This window comes from Dermacentor silvarum, chromosome 1 (genome assembly GCF_013339745.2).
Source record: "Dermacentor silvarum isolate Dsil-2018 chromosome 1, BIME_Dsil_1.4, whole genome shotgun sequence".
Lineage (NCBI taxonomy): Eukaryota > Metazoa > Arthropoda > Arachnida > Ixodida > Ixodidae > Dermacentor > Dermacentor silvarum.
The window spans coordinates 437,824,468-437,843,360 of NC_051154.1; the positions used below are offsets into that span (position 1 = coordinate 437,824,468).

General features: G+C 48.7%; 2 protein-coding genes across 3 annotated transcripts; one reads left to right on the forward strand and one right to left on the reverse strand.

Moving 5' to 3' along the window:
* The first annotated feature begins 4,329 nt into the window (after window positions 1–4,329).
* On the forward strand, window positions 4,330–9,156 carry LOC119448700 (putative nuclease HARBI1). 2 transcript variants are annotated; one of them, XM_037711927.2, is made up of 4 exons: window positions 4,330–5,132; window positions 5,765–5,900; window positions 5,966–6,371; window positions 8,646–9,156. In XM_037711927.2, the coding sequence occupies exons 1-3, from the start codon at window positions 4,569–4,571 to the stop codon at window positions 6,355–6,357; spliced, it is 1,092 nt and encodes a 363-aa protein (XP_037567855.2). In that variant the 5' UTR covers window positions 4,330–4,568; the 3' UTR covers window positions 6,358–6,371; window positions 8,646–9,156. The 2 variants fall into 2 exon arrangements, with proteins under 2 accessions (XP_037567855.2, XP_049516747.1); XM_049660790.1 differs by having other exon boundaries at window positions 5,969–6,371.
* Window positions 7,284–11,313, reverse strand: LOC119448710 (uncharacterized). The gene is made up of 7 exons (XM_049664241.1): window positions 10,247–11,313; window positions 10,088–10,187; window positions 9,654–9,723; window positions 9,515–9,571; window positions 9,257–9,372; window positions 8,644–8,807; window positions 7,284–7,287 (listed from the first exon to the last, which is right to left on the reverse strand). Exons 1-7 carry the CDS (start codon window positions 10,534–10,536, stop codon window positions 7,284–7,286), a joined length of 801 nt encoding a protein of 266 aa, XP_049520198.1. The 5' UTR covers window positions 10,537–11,313.
* Window positions 11,314–18,893: the final 7,580 nt, after the last annotated feature.

Consider the following 18,893-nt stretch of genomic DNA (forward strand, 5'->3'; position numbering starts at 1 on the left):
TGGCAGCGCAGTTAACTTACAACATCGTATGAGAGCGAGGAGGAAGCATAGCTCGGATTAAACGACAAGGAATGAAAGAAGCGCGGTTGCCCCATATCGCGATTGCACATCACACGTCTGTAGTTGAGGCTATGCTCTCCCGACAAATCACTGCACACCCCTATTCGACAGCTTCCTGGCGCGGGCGTCTGCTACAGCACCGGCAAGCGCAACCATGCTCGCCCGTTCACCGCACCGCCGTCAAAAGAATTGCAAAGTGTTACGCATTTCTGCGAGAGAGAGGACTGCTGGACACATGGCCACATATTTGGCGCAGAAAGAGACGCTCAGGCGGAGCCATTGAAGGCCAGGTCTGCCAGGCTCACTACGCCTGTATACATTACCTCCACCACCACACTATTACAAAGCTACTAAATGTCTTTATTTGGATAATATTTAGGAATTAAAAACAAAAGTTCCAAAATATATGTTTCGTATGGCCTCAAGATGAAGGGCCCAAAGCACCCGTAAGTTCGTCGGTATGGTATGTGATCGCGCTGCACACTGTTGCAGGTGCGGTTTTAATACAGCGCATAGGCTCATTATCAGCTACCTCACCAGCCTGTACCGTCTAAGGGACTGGTCGACGACGTTGTCCAGCGCCAACCGACGACGAAACGCGTGCTCCCTTCCCATAGGATCACTGTCGAGGGCACGGAGATCTATTAAAGTAGGCCTAAAAAATGCAAAAAGAAGCCATGACTATCAATACTCCCAAATTATGACAGAAAATTTCACTACGTAACATCCAAACCTGCAAGCTTGCCTGCCTATCAACACTTTGACATCGTATCAGCGTTCATCGCTTCTTCTTTGCTTCTCCTCAGCTGATAAAACACGATGATGCCTCGCTCCTGCTGAAGAGTTCGTTCTTGCCGGTTCAGGCGACCGCATTCCGACAGAGGCGAAATACACAAAAGGGCGTACAAATAAATTTCCGAGACCAGTAATACATCATAGGTTCACGATGTCAGGGCCTGGAGCGCTTAATTACACTGTCTACCATAGCCCAAGTGGCCCCTCATAGAAGTCAAGGCTATTCAGCCAGCATTACCACGATGCTCAGTGCCAACGTTGCCATAAAATTTCAAGTGCACGTCAGAATACTGCACAGCACCATACTCGAAGCAAATAGTGGTTCAACAATCTAGCTGGTTTCGGATCAAATCGGTTTAATTCGTCGATCTTGCGACGCTGACGCACTTTCATTCAAAGCACTGCACATATAGTACGATTCCAAGGTGGTATGGTATGTGCCGCTTGGGTGGTATCCAAGCGGCGCCCAACGCCCTTCTGTAAACATGCGAACGCGGACTCGAAGTACGAAGCGAAATGCGGCTCAAGATCAACATTTCGTTAAAATTCCGCACGAATTTTGTGCGTTCTAAAACATCATCAGCGTACTTTTATGTTCACTGCAGGGCGAAGGCCTCTCCCAGCGATCTCTAATTACCCCTGACCAGCGCTGGCTTATTTCAAGTTATGCAAATTTTCTGATTTTATTTCCCCACCTAATTTTCCGCAATCCCCGACTGCGCTTCCTTTTCCCTAGCAACCACTCTGTAGTTCTTGTGGAACACCGTTTATCTGCCCTTTAAATTAAGCAGCATGCCCAGCTACCATTTTTCCTCTTAATTTCAACTTTAACACTACCCCGGTTTGCTCTCTGATCCACAGCGCTCTCTTCCTCTCTCTTAGCGTTATAAGCATATCATTTTTACTTTCATGGCTTGTTTGAGCAGTCCTTAAGTTATACTCACACTTCATCGTTAACCTCAAATTTGCTGCCCCACATGATAGTACTGGAAGTATAGAATCATTGTACACTTCAACGACAGCGGTGAGCTCCCGTTCACGATTTGGTAACGCCGGCCCTATGCACTCCGACACATTTTCATTCTATTGTGAATTTCCGTATTATGATCAGGGTTCCCTATGAGTAATTGACCAATATAAGCTTACTCCTTTACATACCTATCTAGAGCCTGACTGCCGATCATGGATTTTTGTTCGCTTGAGAGGTTATTGAACATTACCTTTTTTAACCTACTCTCACACTTTCTCGGTTAAGGTCCTCAATCAATTGTTGCAATGTGTCCCCAGCGTTGCTGAACAGGACAATGTCATAGGCAAGCGAAAAGTTGTTGACATATTCGCCGTTGATCATGGTCCTCGATCCTCCCCAGTCTAATAGCTTGAATACTTCTTCTAAGCATTCAGTTAGTATAACTTGAGAGATTGTGTCTCCCGGCCTGACCATTTTCTCCATAAATATTCATCCACTTTTCTTGCGGCTAATTAAAACATGTGAAGCCACAACTATCACTGAGGCATAGTCGAAGCCTGAGAAGTTGCGGATACGTGTGCTGTGTGAAGGAAATGTGGAAGTTACACATAAATTATATAACTATTGAGTTGTCAGCCGTATGCCGCAAGCACCCCGGTCTTTATGTGAAGTTCGTTCAGTCCTTCAGTACGATCCCTGCGATATGCACTTACACCGCTAGTTACGTAGAAGTGTCGTAGCTTTGTACAGAGGTCAGCACTCATGTGTAGAACGACGGAACGTCGCGCTCGAGACTGCACGAGCGACATCTGCAGTCTGAAATAGACCACATCTGAGCATGCGCGGCGCCAATGACGTGCCGGCCTTGCATTTTTATCCTTGTTTATCGCCGCGGCTGCAACAACTGTTTTGGCCGTCGAAAGCGCTATCAACGGTGTAGCGCAAGTACAAAAACAAACAAGCAAGCAAGCAAACAAACAAACAAACAAACAAACAAACAAAAAATGCAGCGAATCGTTCTCGGCGCCCAGTGCAAGCTATGATTTAAGCTTATTCTTATTGAAAATGTTCGCTCACAAAACGCACAAGGAAATGCCTCCGCTTACAACTCATGTATGTTGTGCTTACATTTGACAGCGTTCTTGAGGTACCTACAAGTGCTGATTTCAACAAATCTCATAAATTCAGGATATCTAGGCAGCATTTTTCTGTATGTGCGATCGAAACCTACAATTATTAGCAATTAACGTTGGCGGGTTGACGACCAATAAACAATGAAAGTAGGTTTGTAAAATTCACTCCTAACAGACGGCAATAAACGCAATGCGTTATGCAAAACCAACGGCGCGATTCGCGAGAAATATGTGCGACGCAATGGTGGTATGGCGGTACCGCGAACTGAGAGTAACTGAGCCGGCAGGCCGCCGAGGCGGGCGATTCCGCGCGTTTTTCTTTTTTGGTGGCGCTACATAAAATCCCTATATAGGGACTTTAGCGCTACACCGTTGACAGCGCGCCTGCCGGCCAAAGCAGTTGTTGCAGCCGCGGCGATAATCAAGGAGAGAAAATGCAAGGCAGGCGCGTCATTGGCAACGCGCATGCTCAGATGTCGCGTATTTCAAACTGTAGATGTCGCTCGTGCAGTCCCAAGAGCTAAAGCCCCTCAATAAAAAAAAGTAGCGACATCTTTTGAAGATTGCCGCTTTCCTCCTCTCCTGCCCGTTCTCTCGGCGCTCGGCCCTCCGATTAGCCGAATGCTGTCACGTGCTCTCGCGCGCTTTTTTTCTTGCTTGTTTTTTGCTCCCGCCGCCATCGCGGTGCCAGACCATTGCGAGCCGTGTATGGAGGCACCACGCATCGCGTCTCCTTTGCGCTTTAAAGGCATAGTGTTCGCGATGCCGTGTTGCTCGGCATTCGGGTGCAGAACACGCGAAACAGACGGCAAGCGACTCTTCCGGATTCCATCAGCGAAGCGAGACGCGGCGCAGAGGAAGGTCTGGCTTCAAAGAATCAGCCGCGCTGATTTCAACCCAACACAATGGTCCCGGTTGTGTGAGGTAAGCGAGCGATTCTTCAATGATCCCTAATCTCACATGCTGCCACTTGCTGTATGAGGCTTCGTTAGTTTTTCTCCCTCCTAAGTGCCGCACTGTTCGCGCTGCATTTGCAACTTTCGTGGCCGGATTTCATCTTGTCCTCAAACGCAGGTGGTTTTTGTTGACTCGGAATCCATGGCGTTGTGGTTACGTGGCCTGAATGTATGCGAACGGCATGTTTTGAGTGTATCGCAGTATGTTACGAAGCGGTGACTGTACGTAGGGAAAAATGGGCGCTTACCTGCGGAAAGACGATTAGGGCTATTTAGTTAGGGCGACTTTGCGCCTTCAGCAAAAACTCAACTCGGTGGTCGGCGAAGATCAAGGGTGCGATTTTGTACGCGTTCCAAAATGGAACGGAGGCGTTCCGTTCCATCGAGCCGCACACGATTGGTCAATTTGAATCGTGACGAACGCCATGACGTCAATTGTGACGTGAACCGTGACGTCTTACTGCTGTCAATCATTCCGTGTCGTCTGCTAACGGACGAACGCAACGGAACGGTTGCCGAGTCCGTCCGTTTCGATAGAACGGATTAGAACGGCTACCAGACGACTTGGATTGGATTAAAACGTAAGCGCTTGGGACAGTTATCCTCTTCTGTATCCGGTTCAATCCAAATCGGCAGTCCGAACAGTTGGAGAAAATGGCGTTTCCTTTCTCTGCCGTGTGTTTTCGTGTCGCCTGTGCGGCTGCTGCAGTCGCGCAGAGACGACGACCCGAGGTAGATGATGCATTTGAAGAGCTGACGGAGGAAGAGTTCCGGCAGTATTTTCGTCTGTCCAAACGAACAGTGCGTACCTTGTGCGACGAGCTTGACCCCATCATTGGATGCCAGCGAGCCAGTGGCCTTTCCACTGAAAGGAAGGTGTTGTGCGCGCTGCGATTCTTCGGCACCGGAAGCTTCCAGAGGAGCGTTGGTCGCGAGGAGCAAATTGGCGTGGCGCAGTCGACCGTGAGCAACACCATCCACGAGGTGACGGAGGCCATCATTTCCGTGTCTGCCCGGAAAAAGTTGGTGGACTTCTCATTGACACCGGCTGCCAAGGATGAGGCAAAGGCGGCGTTTGCGCGACGCGGTGCCATTCCAGGCGTGCTAGCGTGCGTCGACGGCACGCTGATCGCCATTATGAAGCCAGAGGGACTCAGCCCGGCCGACACGGCGAGCTTCATGTCGAGGAAGGGTTATTACGCCCTAAACGTCATGGTCGTAAGTACCATTGGAAGGTTTACTTCAAACTGTAGCTGCCAATTTTACTCGCCCTTTTATCGTTCAGTTTAATGTCCAAGCTTGCATAACTAGTAATGTAACGGTTAAAAGAGGATACGCGGGGAGCTGTGTACGAGCTCGTTGAAGTCTGAGATGTCAGCGGTAATGATGAGTGCCATGTGTTTGTGTACATGAGCCGTTTGCCGTTCCAAAATTGTGTTTTCGTTCTGGCGTGCATACACAATGGAGTTGTGAATTTTGGAGGTATTAAGGAAAATGGGCAGCAGTCGTAGCAGAAATCGATACAGGAAGATACGATGGAAGCATTTTGAACACGGAAGTATTTGCATCCATTACACCTGCTGGCTTTGGCGTGCATGGGTGTTGTTGCGCAATATTGTGCCTCAAGTTTTCATTTAGCTATCAATCAGTGCAAACCATAGGCGGGAACACAACGAGGGGGGGGGCGCATTGCCCCCCCCCCTCAATTGCAAAACCCTGTCCACGCCTATGACTAAAACAGTGTAGCGGCTTGTACCAGCGTACATGCATGTATTGTTTTCTGCATATGAATGGCAAAAAGGGATTTCGAGCATATCTGCAGCGCTATTTTATATTGGTCCCCATTGCAGGTGTGCAACGCAGAACTTCGCATTCTTGTTGTTGATCCCCGGTTCCCTGGTTCGTGCCACGACTCTTGGGTGTGGCAGCACAATCCACTGCGCGCACGCCTAGCCGCACAACTGCAGCCTGGCGAGTATCTGCTTGGTAAGTATTCGTAATGCGTACCCCTAACTAGGGCAGAGCACTCAGCTGTCATTTTTCTGTCACAGGAGACTCGGGATATCCCCTCGAGCCGTGGCTGCTTGTACCTGTACCTGGCAGTCATGCCGGCACCACCTCCGAAGGCCGCTACAACCGGGAGCACGCATCCATGCGCAATGTTGTGGAGAGATGTATCGGGGTGTTGAAGAGCAAGTTCCGCTGCTTGCAGCACTTTCGGACACTGCTATACAGCCCCGATAGAGCAGCGCGAATCATTTACGCATGCGTTGCTCTCCATAACATTGCCTTGGACGCGGGCGACTGGTCATTGGACGATTATGGTGGGGAAGTGCCACCAGCTGAGGAGCCGGAGGAGCCTAGAGACAGCCACGTGCTGGCACCGCACGACGTGTTCCTCAGAGGAAGGCAGCAGCGCAGCGCCGTTGTCAACCTCTTCTGAAGGACACTGGAACAGTGAGTTTTCATAATACATAATTTATTGATACAAATTGCAGTGCCCCTAGGCTATCACATGGCAGTGTTTGTACAGTGGAAAATATATTAAAGAATTTGTATACACATCAAGTGCACCTCCATACAGATGGCCAGTCTTCCTAATCCACAGATCCGACAGATTATGATAATTTAAACACTAACGAAGTAAAATTATACAAAGAATCCTTTAAAAAGAATGCAACAGCCGCGGACTCCGAAACATTTGTACCCTCTTCACTGTGCAGGAGTCTCCAAGGCTGCCACTTATTAACAGTGGTACTCGTGAAGCAGTCGTAAGGCCATGCGTTATGCCCCTTTATCTGTGGAGAACTGCATTTGCTGCTGCTCCCAAGCTAGCGTTATGTGCAATATGCACATCACAAAATGCTTCTTTCCTCGTCAAACATTATAAATACGATGCTACAGTTGTAAAGGCGATTATTAGGCACCAGCCTTTTGGACCGGCCATTAGTTCAAGGCCCGAGCTCTCAGCACGAGCGGTGTTTCTTGAGGAGAGCTTAGGAGGGATCGACCCACTAGAAAGGGCTGGAGAACATGACTCACTATGACATTCATATCCTTAGCTACACAGCAGCTTGTATGTGTTGTGTGCATCCTATGATATGCAACTTGCTGTACATGTAGATGCAGCAGTTGTTACTTTCTACTCATGTGGTTGTTTTGCCATAGTTTGTGGTTACAGTAATGGGGAATTGGCACAAAGTACTTCTTTCCTAGTGCAACATGAAGTGGCAACATGAAACATGGTAGCAACGTTAAAGTGCAGCCTTTTCTTTAAATATCACATGAAATGGAAACATCGCTTGACTCATCATAGTCATGATAGACTTGATGGAAGCAGTACATATGATCGGCACTCTGCGCACATGGTCACCTGGTCACCATCAGAAAAAGGTTCGCACAATTTTCATAAAACACACCAGAATTATCGCAACCGCCACATCCTGTGCATTCGGACGCTCGGTGTACATTGGTAGGAACGAGGCAATATGATTGCTAGCCACCTCTTGTGCTAGGTGTATCAAAACTTCTGTGCAAGCATGAATACGCAGACAAGGCAAGCAAGTAAAGCGTAATGAATGCAGATTCAAACACACAAAAATATACCGCTGTGTGTTGTGACATTACATTCGTCACATCATGTCCAGATAGGTAGACGTAAATTAATGTAAAAACACAAAAAATACAAAGGTCAACTTTATCACACGCTATGACTAGTACATCACGAACCTTGTAGTACAACACACTACACGTAGCAAAGCATGTGAGAACATTGGAGCATTAGCATCACCCAATTTGTTTTCACCACGGCACATAAAACTTGCAGTTACATTTAAGTGACCTTGGAAGAAAGTATGACTTTGACAGGTACGTCCGTTCCCTTCTCAGTGTAAAGAGTAACTGGCTAGAAGCATTCATTTCTCGACAGCAATTGTAATGCGATGCTAAACAACAGGTGAATCATAATTGTAGAAAGGTGAGTGCACTTGCCAGCTGTGATGAAACATAAATTACATACAACATGAATAATTGGCTCTGCCATCTCGCAGCACCCAGAACGTGTCACACTTGAAACTTATTCTTGCAATCACTCACTTGGAACGAAAACTAGAGGAAAACAGTCACCGGCGTGGTGAAATGATGATGGCCATATTCATTTGTGAAACTATGCAACCTGAAGAGTGACTAGTTTGGTGCTCTGAAAAAAGACCACATTGTAGTTGTTGCACCTTAGCCTCACTGTGCCGAAATGAAAATATCACAGTGCAAACACTATGCGGAAACGCTTCATAATGAGTGCAGTAAGATACAACACATAGTGAAGCAATATAAATATCACAGTACAAAACCCATACACAGAAATCTACAAGTACTTGTAATGATTCCAGTGTGAATGACTAGGCGCCTTCGAAATATGTAAATAAAAAAAAGCACGCTGGCGTTGCAGCTGGATAAGCATAAATAGAAAGAAGCAAATACTACAGAACAAAAATGGACGCACGCATTTCGCCTTCCATCCAAAAAGTGCTCCTGTATCACTCGTACAAGGCAACAAGGAAACTTAAACACTAAAACTCAAAGTGAAGCAACAATTCATGCCTCAAATGAAACTTCTAAAACTCAAACAATAAATAAATTAAATAAACTGAACTCATAAAACACAATAAATGAATAAAATGAAATTGAAAAAGTGAAAATAAACAATAAATAATTCATCCTTTGTTGTTGCAGGTGCCCAGCTATGTCGCCTGCCATAGAGCGCACCTGCACCAGGATACCCTCCTGCGCCGCTGCCGTCCTCTCAGCCGCGACAGCCATCCTTTCTGTCGTGACAGCCGTCCTCTCTGCCGCGACAGCGATGCGGGTGGTTTGTTCTTCAATCCTCTGCAGCGCCTGGAATGAATAATCGTGGTGGAACTGTTTGCATGAGTTGCTGATTACTCGCAACCAGCTCATGGCTGGAAGCTGCTGTTGTCAAGAATTGCAACGTGCACAACAATTCCCTCCCTGTTGAAGAGTCACTGGCCTGATGGCATCCTTTGGCAGTGTCAAGCTCGTGTACAAGCTATGCCCTCTTCGTTTGGACAAAGACCTACTGGAACTACTCTTCTGTCATCTACTCAAATGCATCTCTTACCACCAAACAGCCCTTTTCAGGGCTAACCAACCTTTTGCCCGGCGGTTGATCGTTGGCAAGATACGATACCGAACCCTCAATACAACGCATATTTCTTGTTTACATCCCGAGTTGGTTTGTTTTTCAGATTCATGATTCACTTATGATAACAGAGTATAAAGAATATTTGTCTTTCGTGTAAAATGACACCAAACGATCTACCAACCTGGAGCATCTCGTCGCCCTGTTCAAGGCTGCGGGCGCACTGCGACGACATGGTTGTGAGGGTGTCCACCCGTCGCGGTCGCTGTCGGCGTGGTGGCCGTACAGGACGCTGCAACACTGAAAGCATGCATCATTTTCTACCAGTTGTACTGCATTTGATGGTATGCATAAAAGTTGCTATGGCCATGTTATTATTGGGCTAGTTCAATAAAATACGAGAGTTTATTTTCTCTTAACAGCTTGAGGATCAATAACTTACCAGGTGCAGCGGCCACCCTTTCTGAGTCCGATGCACCGCGTGGTGGATCCTCTGCCGCTGTAGAGTAAACACATTAAAAGTTTACGAACTGCACACACATTTGGCGAATCATTCAAACACTCATTCTTCTGATGCTTACGTGTCGCCGTGCTCCTCACATCCGCAGCCTCGACGACGACCTCCATTGCAGCAGTGGGAACGTCGGCCTGCTGGAAAGTGTCATAACCGTGTCCCTTCACTATGTGGCTATTCGTTACACTGGCTATGTTACAAGTTTCGTACTACACATCTGTGGAAATAATCTGCAATTATTGAGTGCTTAATGGTTCCATGCATTACCATCCTCCTGCACTTGCCTGAATGCATTTTATTTCACTTAATCCCCCTTTTCCCGAAAGCGCCGCCAACTGAGATTCTAGTTGATTAACCTACCTGCTTTTCCATTCTCTCCTACGCTATTTTCCTGTTCACCAACAGTGTCGCGTTTCGCTAAAGGTACCACTTGCAGATAATGGCAAACTCTAAGTTGGCACCGTTCAGGAACCCATGATATTACGGCGGCAGTGTGCTTACCTCTTGGTAGGGGAGGTCGGCGACGCCACGCAGGCGGACCATACCCGTCAAGTTCAGTACTCGGCCGTGGAAGCCGGGTGCGCGGCCCCCTCCAGTGCTTCTGAAAATACACACCAATGCCGAAGGACAAATCGCCCAGACCATTTGACGGTCACTCACCTTTGCACTTGGGCAATTGCGATGGCGTCGCGGCGGGCCTCGTAGACCTGTTTGCGCCACCACTCCTGCCATTGGTCCGCTGCTTTTACCACGGGCCCTTGCTCGTTTAGAACGTCGGCCAGCTGCTGCCACAGCCGTCGCCGGTCGCCAGCGGTGAAACCCGGCCCCAGCTCGCTGGATCTTGAAGCCAGCTGGGGATGCTGCTCCATAAACGAGAGCACAGTCTCCCGCTGGCCCTCGGAAACACGCGGTCCCTTAACAGGTGCGCACGCTGCGACGTTCTCCGCCATGGCTCTCCCATAGAATGAAGAACGGCTCTCCGCACGCAACAGGGCCGGTATTTTGTAGCGATGACTTTAAAGTAATAGTGCCTTTTCGCGCTTATCGCGCTTTGTCAGTGGTCAGAGCGACGGTCCGCTCGCGTTATCAACGGGATCAGCCGGCCGTGAGCGGTGGATGATAAGACTATTCCAAAATAAGACATCGCTACAAAATCGCGGCCCTGGGCCGGTATTTTGTAGCGATGACATTAAAGTAATAATGCTCTTTCGCGCTTTGTCAGTGGTCAGAGCGACGGTCCGCTCGCGTTATCAACGGGATCAGCCGGCCGTGAGCGGTGGATGATAAGACTATTCCAAAATAAGTCATAAGACATCGCTACAAAATCGCGGCCCTGCTCGAATTAACCAGCCGCTTCAAAAGCCGCGCCCTTTGCTTGAAACGGAGTAGTGGCTAGCGCAACCGCTAAACGTTTCGCAAAACTGCGACACCATCTAGCGCCATTTCAAGACATTAACCGCAATAATATGTTTAAGTCGTTCCGCATTCCAAACTGAATCTTTGAAAACTAACACCAACATATTTTGCTACTCAGTCATAATAGTCAAATATTTCTCAACATGTTAGAAACGCTTCTAAGTATGTTATACGGTCCCTAAGCAGACGTCAAAAGCGTGACGCAGACGTCCACTTCGCTCATTGGCTCTTTGCTTCCTCTCGTCCTCGCGAACATGGCGGACCGCCTATTTCGTGACGTAAAGAACGAACCGCCTCCGTTCCATTTTGGAACGCGTACAAAATCGCGCCCCTTATCGCGCTGCCGCGCGGCGAGACGCGCGTGCCACGGTGGTCTCGCGGCAAGGCGCTGACGCGCGGGAACTTGCCGCCCGGGGCATGACGCGCGCGTTTTTTGCCGCTAGTGTGGCCGTACGCGAATGCCACATACACACTAGCGGACTAATTTAGTCCCTATATAAGAAAAGTACCGCCATCCTTTGATAAACGCTGCTTCTCTCTCTCCTGTATCTCCGATTGGACGATGATAGCGCGCGCTTTTCACTTCTTATATTTTCTTTTTTTCCGCCTCAGAGCCATGTTGAAAGTCCTCTGCGCAGCCGCAGTCGCAGGCGGCGGCGGCGGCGCGTGCCCGCCTGAAAGCTTCATCGTGGACTTTCTAGGTGCGCCACCGTCGACTTGGCTTTCGCACGCAAAAAGTAAAGAAAAAAGCAAGCGCTTTAGGAGAGGAGGCGGCGCAGGAAAGAGTAGATGGCGGTACTGTTTCTTATATAGGTTATTTATAGCGGACGCACGCGGCGCGCCGCCGGCGGCAAGACGCGCGCCGCGAAAGCAGCCGCGAAACGGGTTTTTTCTTGCCGCGGCAGGGATCGCTCCTGGACCGATTTTTAGATGCAAGAGTATGTTATGCTCGGGGCGGTGTCCGCAGGTGTCCGTTTCTGCGGCGTCCGCACCCATACTGCGCATGTGCAACTCTCCCTCATTCTCCTCTCCTACGCAGGTGTGCGCTCTCCTCCTCCCCTCTCCGCCACAGGTGCGGCGCAGCAAATCATTGCATATAACTCTCTTTCTGTCTCACTCTCTCCCTCTATCTATGGGTAGGCCGGTAGGCGGCGCAAGTGTCGCGGCGCAGTATAAAGCGCGCGTTCGCTGTGCTTCCGTCATTCTCGCTCTCTGTGCAACGATGTGCCTAATGGCACGTACACACTAGCGGCAAAACGCAGCAACGGCAGGGCGGCCACACGAACCGGCGGCGCGCCGCTGCGGCAATCACGTGACAGACTAGACTCCTCTCCCCTTCTCGAACTATCTGGGAGCTGACGTGTGCAGATGATAGTGCGAAACGAGAAACAAGCGGTCGGGCGGCTCCGCATGGCACCATTTCCCGCGCGCACGTCACGGAAGCGGACCGCTCTCATTGGTCTCCTTCATCCGCAGCACGCGGCAAACCGCAAAAAATCGGTCCAGGAGCGATCCATGCCGCGGCAAGAAAAACCCGTTTCGCGGCCTGCTTTCGCGGCGCGCGTCTTGCCGCCGGCGGCGCGCCGCGCGCGTTTTGCCGCTAGTGTGTACGTGGCATAACGCCATGAACAACGTCGGCGCTAGTTGCAGCGGCAGCACCACCGCCGCTAGGAATCACGTACGATCTCTAAATAAAGACGCAACAACTCCGTACAAACGTCTCCTCTCTTCTCAATACATTCTCTCACTCCAACTTTCATTGGGTTGTGTTGCCAAGTGAAATGAAACGGAAACTCGATGCGCACCCCCCGCGATGCTTTCGCATCCCACTATGGTTGCCCGTAGGGTGAGATGATGTGATTTCTTTGCGGTTTGCCGCGTGCCGCGGATGAAGGAGACCAATAAGAGAAGCCCACTTCCGTGACGTGCGCGAGGGAAACTGGTGTCATGCGGACCCGCCCGACCGCTTGTTTCGTACTCGTGTCCGTGTTAGCTGGAAACTCGTTTCGCATTGTCATCTGCACGCGTCAGCTCCCGGACGCGTATTTCTATTTGCGCTCCCGTACAGCGTTCGACCGCTAGCGCCACGCTGCGCCGCTCGCGCGTACCGCGTTTCTAGGTGGTTGCTTTCGCCGAGGGCGCTCTAACGCAATCATATGGTTCGCATGCTTGCAGGCCTTGCAAGTGTGGCTGTTTGGCTGAGGGAGAAAGACGAAGACGCCGTTCTAAACGGTCGCGTTTTTGATGTTCTCCGCCACAAAGGATCAATCGGCATCAAGCCGAGGTACTGCACAGGTTTCTACCAGCAGTAATGATTATCGTATCGTCCTGCCTCGTCTGCCCTCCGGTAAGCTCGTCGCCGACTCCGTTTTTCTGCATGCAGACCTCGCTGGTCGTCCTTACCGGGCCCAAGACTTTAGAGATGCTCTCCGGAACGTTATCGATCTCAAAGACATAAGCTCGATTGGTCAATTTCAAATGTCACATGTGTGGATGGTGACTTGCAAGACAGCGCTATCTAAAATCAAGCTAGTCACTTGTGGTGAATTTCTGGTTCGAGGCCGCCGCTGTGTTGTGATAGACCCTGAGCCTACAGAAGTTAAGATGAAGCTGTTATGGCTACCTGAACGCATGGAAGATATTTACATACATGAAGCACTGCAGTCATTTGGGAAGATTAAAGCCATATCTGCAGAAACTTGGAGGGTGTCCGATATGGAACAGATGCGCACACTTAATCGAGACGTCGTAGTGTCACTGGCGGATGGAGTTCGCGTCAGTGACATTCCGCATCTACTGACTGTTTGTGGCCTACAGAGCCTAGTACTCATTCCTGGCAGGCCACCGTTATGCCTACGCTGCCACAGAGTCGGGCACATTCGTCGACACTGCCGTACGCCACGATGCGAGGATTGTCACCGGTTCGGACACTCTGCAGAAGAATGTGTGGTGACATACGCCGGTAAACTACGGAACCGCACAAGACCTACCCGACGATGCGTTGCAGGAACATATCATGGATGCTACTGAAGTCTTAGATGCAACGGGTGACCTTCCAGGTGCTGTGGTGTCTGACGCCAACGCTGTCGACAAGGCATCGGGAAGTGAGTGCACAGTCGCGGCGATATCTGAAGACAAGGCAGAAAATGCAGATATGACGCTCCACTGTGTGAAGGCAACGCCGACTGCTTCTGAGCCAATGGCGAGAGAACAGAATAACCTCAGTCGGGCTACTGCTGCAGAAACTTCGAAGACGGAACCGCCTAGTGCACAGCCCCATCTTACAGCACGCACTGCAGACGAACATGTCTGCACCGAAATACCTGCAACTAAGCGCCCTGCATCGTGCAACACGGTTACGAGTGAAGAAAGTGACTCAACAAGCGGTCCTAGACAGTCGCGTCGTCGGAGAACATCAAAGCATTCTGGAAAGTGCAGACGCTCGAGATCAAGGAGACCTGGAGTTGGTACGGGGGAGGATTCGCCTCCGCCTTCCCCGCCAGATCAACGCATGCAGTAATGAGGCATACCTTGTAGTCACCATGGCGCTGTCCCATCAACTTATTTTTGCAACGGTTAACGTATGTGGCCTCCGGTCCCGCCAGAAACAGGTGCAGCTACGCCGGTTGCTGTTCAGCAGACACTTTGACTTCGTAGCCGTTCAAGAAACGACGATAGACAGCGATGAGGACACTAAGAAGGCTTTGAAGCCATTTCTCTCTGTATTTCATGTATTTGTGTCACATGCTGTGGGCCTTTCGGCGGGCTGCCTTTTGTTTCTCAGGAAGAGTTTACCATATTCTGCTGTCGAATATAATGTTGACAGTGAGGGGCGATTTATACAATGCGATTTTATGTTGTATGGCTTGCCATGGCGCCTAATCAATGTATATGCCTTTAATGATGCACCGCGACGCATTAATCTTTTTGAGAACATAGCTACCTTACTTGACTGTGACCGTAACGTTGTGTTCATGGGCGATTTCAATTGTGTGTGCAATCGAAATGACCGTACTGGGCCTAGTCGTAGTGATAGGAGTGCTGAAGTGTTGTCTCTTATAGTTGAGAAGGCTGGACTGATAGACACAGGGGCATCGAGTAGCCTACCCTCTTATACACATGCACAAGGAAGTACCCACACACGACTTGATCGCATTTATGTTTCATCGGCTCTTATATCCCCTGAAATGTCCTGTAAAGCAGAACCTGTTTCTTTTTCAGATCACTGCATTGTTACTACGCAGATTGGAAAAAAGACTCGTTCAAATTTCAGACCGAACTGGGCGCTCTGGAACTTAACTCTTCACTTGTGAATGTTGGGGACTTCATTTCTCGTGTGCGGGTGGCACTCAAAACTTGTTTGGCTGCTGATACGCCTTTATTTGCCTCTTGGGAGCTTTTCAAACAAGACGTTCGGTCAATCGCGATAGAAATCGGGTCTGTGAGGTCGTTCTATAGAAAATTAGAAGAAAATACTTTACTGAAAAGTCTTAATAATCTCTATGATCTAGAATGTGAGGCACCTGGCTCTTATGTGGACGAAATTACTAAAGCTAAATGTGCACTTCAGGAATATGACGCAATACGCTACAGAGGTGCCCGTGTTCGATCGCGTAATAATCGTACTTTACATTCTGAGGAACCCACACGTCAAACTTTACTTGATGAATACCGCAATGCAAAAAGCAGGCTAATACCAGATATTTATTCGAACGGGTCTCTGGTCTCTAATACAAAGGAAATAATGTCGGAATTTGAGTTTTACTACACGGCATTGTTTAACGCCCCTTCTGATAAACAAAATGATAATGTGGTAAGACGCTTTGTATCCTTTGTAACCCCTTTAACTGAAGAGTGTGCGGTCATTAGTGGTTCTTTCACTCAACAAGAAATAGAATTAGCTATTGACCAATTACCGATATCAAAGACGCCGGGTCCGGATGGCATTTCTGGCGAGTTTTATAAAGCCTTTAAATTCCTACTTTCTCCCATGTTACTCAAGATTTTCAAACTTGCTTTTGATCTGGATACTCTTCCTCAGTCATTCACTAGAAGCCACACAGTGTTCATTCCAAAATACACCGACAGAGAGAAACTGCGATCTGTTGAAGGCTACAGACCTATTACACTGTCTAATGTAGACTATAAAATTTTTGCAAAGGTATTATCAAACAGACTACAATTTGCAATGTCTATTCTTATTGGTTCTCACCAAACCTGCGGCCTGAAAGGCCGCTCAATACAAACAAACATACACATCACCCGTACAGTATTGGAACATTGTTCCAGTTCTTATGATCAGCTAGCAATGCTACAAGTAGACTTAGCTAAGGCTTTTGACAGGGTTCGTCATTCTTTCTCTTTTCTCTTCTCGAGCATGCTAACGTAGGCTCCGTTATATTTAAAGGTGTGAAATTGTGTTATAATGATTGTTCAACTCGTTTGATTGTCAATGGTCACCTGTCCAAGCCTGTGTCAATTCATTCCTCTGTGAAGCAAGGGTGTCCCTTGTCGCCATTGCTTTTTGCCCTTTACTTGGAACCACTTTGTTTAAACGTTATTCACTCTACTAATATTCATGGTTTCAGTGTTTTTGGAACAGAGGTGAAAGTGCTGGCATATGCAGACGACCTCGCTTTCTTTTGCACGGACAAGCCCAGTATCACAAATGTGGTGTCTAAAATAGAGGAATTTGGAGCAATTTCTGGTGCACGAATGAACCGTGCTAAAAGTTTGGGGCTTTGGTTTGGCTCATGGATATTTAAACCGACATATTTTGCTGGCATTGAGTGGACTTGTCAACCACCAAAATACCTGGGCGTTCCATTGGATGCATATAAGTCAAGTGCACATTACTGGAGAGAACGTGTACCAACCCTAAGACGCTATGCCCAAACATTCGTTCCACATAATCTCTCAGTCTTTGGCAGAGCTAAAGCGTGCAACTTATTTTTGGCAACAAAACTCTTCTATGTGCTGCAAATAATTCATTGTTCCAGGGTTTACATACAGCAGTTTCACCGAATATTTGCAACCTTTATTTGGTCATCATCTTATGAGCCAATGAGGCGTGACAATATTTTCAGACCGGTTAGTGCAGGCGGTCTTGGCCTGGTTCACCTTTATGTTAGACAATTAGTGTCTCGTTTCGTCTTTTTTCGAGACTGTTCTCATCCATTACTTCGGGCATTCTTGCAAGTTAATCTCGTCAACGTTTTACCAAATTTAGTAATTTCGACAAATTTTGCTTCACATCCATATTTGCAGGGATTCATGCGTGAAGTGTGCCTCTCAGTGCGTTTTCTTGCAGTGAGGTTCTCAAATGAGTACTTATTCTCTATCTCAAGGAAAAATCTGTATAAAGATCTAATTGATATGCTTTTTAAACCTCCGTTATACCGATCGCTGTACATCGGCTTACCTGGAGATGACGTCCTTACACGGGTCTGTAAAATGCCTATTCCTCCTCACACTAAAACATTCTTCTTCAAAGTGCACACTGAAACGTTACCTGTTAAAACCTGGTTAAATCGGAAAGGAATCTTTGTATCTTCGTTAAACTGTCGTCTCTGTAATGTACCGGAAACCATAGAACACTGTTTTATTGATTGCAAGGATGCCATATTGTTTTGGGACGTTCTCCAAAGGACTTTAGAAAAGGATTTTGATATAAATGCTTATACAATACGATATCTGATACAACCTCAATGTGACGATGTGCCTTTTGATATGCTCCTGCTTATGGCGTTGCACAGTTTATGGAAAACTCGCATGCTAGATCGGAATGCAGAACCAATTGTATCTTCGAAGTCACATTTCATTCGGATGATTTCACAGCTGAAAGACTTTTATGATCAGAGAGACTCCCAACCAGACTGGTATCCGTTGTTGTTGAAGTGTATCCTTTTTGCCTCCCTTTTAGAGAACTCTTACCGTAATAATTGTACTGTGAAGTGTTTGTTTTGTGCTTGTAGACGCGGCTGACTGTTTTGGCCGCTATGGAAATATCTTACGTATTCGTAATAAATACCATGAAAGAAAAAAAAAAAGTGGCTGTTGGCTGAGTGGTTACGGCGCTCGCTTCGGGATGATGCGTGCGCGGGTTCGATTCCCGCCCTGGCTCGATTTCTTTCTTCATATCACGCTTTTCCTTTTGTTTTCCTCTTTGTTTGCCAGCGCGGTCGTTTGAACCCCGGCGCCACGGCGGAAGCCGTGCTGCCGGGCGCCGACGCGAAGCGGTGGTCGTTGGGGTGTTGCGGAGCGCAGCGTAGCAACGCCCCAAATAAAAAAAAGTACTGCTCCTGTCAGGTAGACTGCTCCCTCCCTGATAGTGAGATTATATTTCGATCATCAAAACAGTGATGCGTTTATTTAGGAATACCACCGATCCCCTAACAGCAGGCTAGTCACCCCTAACCCAGCGTGTTCTCCGTCAACGCCTCCTCCGTTCCAGCGGCGGCGGCTAGAAACATGGTATGCGCGAGCGGCGCAGCGCGGCGCCAGCGGTCGAGCGCTGTACGGGGGCTGAAATAGGAATACGCCTCCGGGACCGAGCTGACGGATAGTTTCGAGAAGGGGGGAGAGAGGTTAGTCTGTCACGTGATTGCCACAGCGGCGCGCTGCCGGTTGGTGTGGCCGGCCCTGCCGCTGCTGCGTTTTGCCGCCGGCGGCGCGCCGCACGCGTTTTGCCTAGGGTTCCTCGATGCGTGCGCCCCCCTCCGCCGCCGTGGAGGGTGGAGACAACCGCGTCGTCTGCTACGGCGTCCGCCATTATGATGCCCTCGTCCGCAGGCAGCCTATAGACGATTTGCAGCAGCCGTTTGTGCAACTGAAATCAGATGGCGCCACCGGAATGCGCCGCGCGTGTTGGACATCTCTGGCCTTGGGCGCG

Excerpts from the sequence above, each read along its gene's own strand:
- LOC119448710 (XM_049664241.1), bottom strand. The coding sequence starts at position 10,536 with ATGGCGGAGAACGTCGCAGCGTGCGCACCTGTTAAGGGACCGCGTGTT. Across the intron at positions 9,724-10,087 it reads CCGACCTCCCCTACCAAGAG|CAGGCCGACGTTCCCACTGC; the intron begins GTAAGCACACTG and ends GACACTTTCCAG. Across the intron at positions 9,373-9,514 it reads AAGGGTGGCCGCTGCACCTG|TGTTGCAGCGTCCTGTACGG; the intron begins GTAAGTTATTGA and ends GCATGCTTTCAG.
- LOC119448700 (XM_037711927.2), top strand. The coding sequence starts at position 4,569 with ATGGCGTTTCCTTTCTCTGCCGTGTGTTTTCGTGTCGCCTGTGCGGCT. Across the intron at positions 5,133-5,764 it reads ACGCCCTAAACGTCATGGTC|GTGTGCAACGCAGAACTTCG; the intron begins GTAAGTACCATT and ends TCCCCATTGCAG. Across the intron at positions 5,901-5,965 it reads GCCTGGCGAGTATCTGCTTG|GAGACTCGGGATATCCCCTC; the intron begins GTAAGTATTCGT and ends TTTCTGTCACAG.